Below are 5000 nucleotides of genomic sequence, written 5' to 3' on the forward strand. Positions count from 1 at the left end.
AAAATCTCTATTTGACAGGGCTTCTTCCTATACCTATGAATTCCATTGGACCCAGAAATGATACATTGGAAGAATCTTTTGGGTCTTCCAATATCAATAGGTTGATTGTTTCGCTCCTCTATCTTCCAAAAGGAAAAAAGATCTCTGAGAGCTGTTTCCTGGATCCGAAAGAGAGTACTTGGGTTCTCCCAATAACGAAAAAGTGTATCATGCCTGAATCTAACTGGGGTTCGCGGTGGTGGAGGAACTGGATCGGAAAAAAGAGGGATTCGAGTTGTAAGATATCTAATGAAACCGTCGCTGGAATTGAGATCTCATTCAAAGAGAAAGATATCAAATATCTGGAGTTTCTTTTTGTATATTATATGGATGATCCGATCTGCAAGGACCATGATTGGGAATTTTTTGATCGTCTTTCTCCGAGTAAGAGGCGAAACATAATTAACTTGAATTCGCGACAGCTATTCGAAATCTTAGTTAAAGACTGGATTTGTTATCTCATGTTTGCTTTTCGTGAAAAAATACCAATTGAAGTGGAGGGTTTCTTCAAACAACAAGGAGCTGGGTCAACTATTCAATCAAATGATATTGAGCATATTTCCCATCTCTTCTCGAGAAACAAGTGGGCTATTTCTTTGCAAAATTGTGCTCAATTTCATATGTGGCAATTCCGCCAAGATCTCTTCGTTAGTTGGGGGAAGAATCCGCCCGAATCGGATTTTTTGAGGAACATATCGAGAGAGAATTGGATTTGGTTAGACAATGTGTGGTTGGTAAACAAGGATCGGTTTTTTAGCAAGGTACGGAATGTATCGTCAAATATTCAATATGATTCTACAAGATCTAGTTTCGTTCAAGTAACGGATTCTAGCCAATTGAAAGGATCTTCTGATCAATCCAGAGATCATTTCGATTCCATTAGTAATGAGGATTCGGAATATCACACATTGATCAATCAAAGAGAGATTCAACAACTAAAAGAAAGATCGATTCTTTGGGATCCTTCCTTTCTTCAAACGGAACGAACAGAGCTCGAATCAGACCGATTCTCTAAATGCCTTTCTGGATATTCCCGGCTATTCACGAAACGTGAGAAGGAGATGAAGAATCATCTGCTTCCGGAAGAAATCGAAGAATTTCTTGGGAATCCTACAAGATCCATTCTTTCTTTTTTCTCTGACAGATGGTCAGAACTTCATCTGGGTTCGAATCCTACTGAGAGGTCCACTAGAGATCAGAAATTGTTGAAGAAAGAACAAGATGTTTCTTTTGTCCCTTCCAGGCGATCGGAAAATAAAGAAATAGTTAATATATTCAAGATAATTACGTATTTACAAAATACCGTCTCAATTCATCCTATTTCATCAGATCCGGGATGTGATATGGTTCCGAAGGATGAACTGTATATGGACAGTTCCCATAAGATTTCATTCTTGAACAAAAATACATTTTTTGATTTATTTCATCTGTTCCATGACCGGAACAGGGGGGGATACACGTTACACCACGATTTTGAATCAGAAGAGAGATTTCAAGAAATGGCAGATCGATTCACTCTATCAATAAGCGAGCCGGATCTGGTGTATCATAAGGGATTTGCCTTTTCTATGGATTCTTACGTATTGGATCAAAAACAATTCTTGAATGAGGTATTCAACTCCAGGGATGAATCGAAAAAGAAATCTTTATTGGTTCTACCTCCTCTTTTTTATGAAGAGAATGAATCTTTTTATCGAAGGATCAGAAAAAAATGGGTCCGGATCTCCTGCGGGAATGATTTGGAAGATCCAAAACCAAAAATAGTGGTATTTGCTAGCAACAACATAATGGAGGCAGTCAATCAATATAGATGGATCCGAAATCTGATTCAAATCCAATATAGCACCTATCAATATAGCACCTATGGGTACATAAGAAATGTATGGAATCGATTCTTTTTAATGAATAGATCCGATCGCAACTTCGAATATGGAATTCAAAGGGATCAAATAGGAAATGATACTTTGAATCATAGAACTATAATGAAATATACGATCAACCGACATTTATCGAATTTGAAAAAGAGTCAGAAGAAATGGTTCGATCCTCTTATTTTTATTTCTAGAACCGAGAGATCCGTGAATCGGGATCCTAATGCATATAGATACAAATGGTCCAATGGGAGCAAGAATTTCCAGGAACATTTGGAACATTTCGTTTCTAAGCAGAAGAGCCGTTTTCAAGTAGTCTTCGATCGATTACGTATTCATCAATATTCGATTGATTGGTCTGAGGTTATCGACAAAAAGATTTGTCTAAGTCACTTCGTTTCGTTTTGTCCAAGTTACTTCTCTTTTTGTCCAAGTTTCTTCTTTTTTGTCTAACTCACTTCCTTTTTTCTTTGTGAGTTTCGGGAATACCCCCATTCATAGGTCCGAGATCCACGTCTATGAATTGAAAGGTCCGAATGATCAACTCTGCAATCAGTTGTTAGAATCAATAGGTCTTCAAATCGTTCATTTGAAAAAATGGAAACCATTATTATTGGATGATCATGATACTTCCCAAAAATCGAAATTATGGATCAATGGAGGAAAAATATCACCATTTTTGTTCAATAAGATACCAAAGTGGATGATTGACTCATTCCATACTAGAAATAATCGCAGGAAATCTTTTGATAACACGGATTCCTATTTCTCAATGATATCCCACGATCAAGACAATTGGCTGAATCCCGTGAAACCATTTCATAGAAGTTCATTGATATCTTCTTTTTATAAAGCAAATCGACTTCGATTCTTGAATAATCCACATCACTTCTGCTTCTATTGTAACAAAAGATTCCCCTTTTATGTGGAAAGGGCCCGTATCAATAATTATGATTTTACATATGGACAATTCCTCAATATCTTGTTCATTCGCAACAAAATATTTTCTTTGTGCGGCGGTAAAAAAAAATACGCTTTTTTGGAGAGAGATACTATTTCACCAATCGAGTCACAGGTATCTAACATATTCATACCTAACGATTTTCCACAAAGTGGTGACGAAAGGTCTAACTTGTACAAATCTTTCCATTTTGCAATTCGATCCGATCCATTAGTTCGTAGAGCTATTTACTCGATCGCAGACATTTCTGGAACACCTCTAACAGAGGGACAAATAGTCAATTTTGAAAGAACTTATTGTCAACCTCTTTCAGATATGAATCTATCTGATTCAGAAGGGAAGAACTTGTATCAGTATCTCAATTTCAATTCAAACATGGGTTTGATTCACACTCCATGTTCTGAGAAATATTTACCATCCGAAAAGAGGAAAAAACGGAGTCTTTGTCTAAAGAAATGCGTTGAGAAAGGACAGATGTATAGAACCTTTCAACGAGATAGTGCTTTTTCAACTCTCTCCAAATGGAATCTATTCCAAACATATATGCCATGGTTCCTTACCTCGACAGGGTACAAATATCTAAATTGGATATTTTTAGATACTTTTTCAGACCTATTGCCGATACTAAGTAGCAGTCCAAAATTTGTATCCATTTTTCATGATATTATGCATGGATCAGATATATCATGGCAAATTCTTCAGAAAAAATTCTGTCTTCCACAATGGAATCTGATAAGTGAGATTTCGAGTAAGTGTTTACATAATCTTCTTCTGTCCGAAGAAATGATTCATCGAAATAATGAGTCACCATTGATATCGACCCATCTGAGATCTCCAAATGTTCGGGAGTTCCTCTATTCAATCCTTTTCCTTCTTCTTGTTGCTACATATATCGTTCGTACCCATCTTCTCTTTGTTTCCCGAGCCTATAGTGAGTTACAGACAGAGTTCGAAAAGGTCAAATCTTGGATGATTCCATCATACATGATGGAGTTGCGAAAACTTCTGGATAGGTACCCTACATCTGAACTGAATTCTTTCTGGTTAAAGAATCTCTTTCTAGTTGCTCTGGAAAAATTAAGAGATTCTCTAGAAGAAATACGGGGTTCTGCTTCTGGCGGCAACATGCTATGGGGTGGTGGTCCCGCTTATGGGGTCAAATCAATACGTTCTAAGAAGAAATATTTGAATATCAATCTCATCGATCTCATAAGTATCATACCAAATCCCATCCATCGAATCACTTTTTCGAAAAAGACGAGACATCTAAGTCATACAAGCAAAGAGATCTATTCATTGATAAGAAAAAGAAAAAATGTGAACGGTGATTGGATTGATGATAAAATCGAATCCTGGGTCGCGAACAGTGATTCGATTGATGATAAAGAAAGAGAATTCTTGGTTCAGTTTTCCACCTTAACGACAGAAAAAAGGATTGATCAAATTCTATTGAGTTTGACTCATAGTGATCATTTATCAAAGAATGACTCTGGTTATCAAATGATTGAACAACCGGGAGCAATTTACTTACGATACTTAGTTGACATTCATAAAAAGTATCTAATGAATTATGAGTTCAATACATTCTGTTTAGCAGAAAGACGGATATTCCTTGCTCATTATCAGACAATCACTTATTCACAAACCTCGTGTGGGGCTAATAGTTTTCATTTCACATCTCATGGAAAACCCTTTTCGCTCCGCTTAGCCCTATCCCCCTCTAGGGGTATTTTAGTGATAGGTTCTATAGGAACTGGACGATCCTATTTGGTCAAATACCTAGCGACAAACTCCTATGTTCCTTTCATTACAGTATTTCTGAACAAGTTCCTGGATAACAAGCCTAAAGGTTTTCTTATTGATGATATCGATATTGAGGATAGTGACGATATTGAGGATAGTGACGATATTGAGGATAGTGACGATATTGATCGTGACCTTGATACGGAGCTGGAGCTTCTAACTAGGATGAATGCGCTAACTATGGATATGATGCCGGAAATAGACCGATTTTATATTACCCTTCAATTCGAATTAGCAAAAGCAATGTCTCCTTGCATAATATGGATTCCAAACATTCATGATCTGGATGTGAATGAGTCGAATTACTTATCCCTCGGTCTATTAGT

The 5000-nt window shown here is 36.8% G+C and overlaps 1 protein-coding gene across 1 annotated transcript in view; it reads left to right on the forward strand.

Annotated features, from left to right (window-relative positions):
* The first annotated feature begins 2318 nt into the window (after positions 1-2318).
* LOC125313431 (protein Ycf2-like) overlaps positions 2319-5000 on the forward strand; it is a 5845-nt gene continuing 3163 nt past the window's right edge. The window contains exon 1 of the mRNA XM_048273171.1: positions 2319-5000. This exon is cut by the window's right edge and continues 3163 nt beyond it. Within this exon, the coding sequence (XP_048129128.1) occupies positions 2614-5000 (2387 nt within the window). The 5' untranslated portion in view covers positions 2319-2613.

This window comes from Rhodamnia argentea, unplaced genomic scaffold, assembly GCF_020921035.1.
Source record: "Rhodamnia argentea isolate NSW1041297 unplaced genomic scaffold, ASM2092103v1 Rarg_v2.28, whole genome shotgun sequence".
In the NCBI taxonomy this organism is placed as follows: Eukaryota; Viridiplantae; Streptophyta; class Magnoliopsida; order Myrtales; family Myrtaceae; genus Rhodamnia; species Rhodamnia argentea.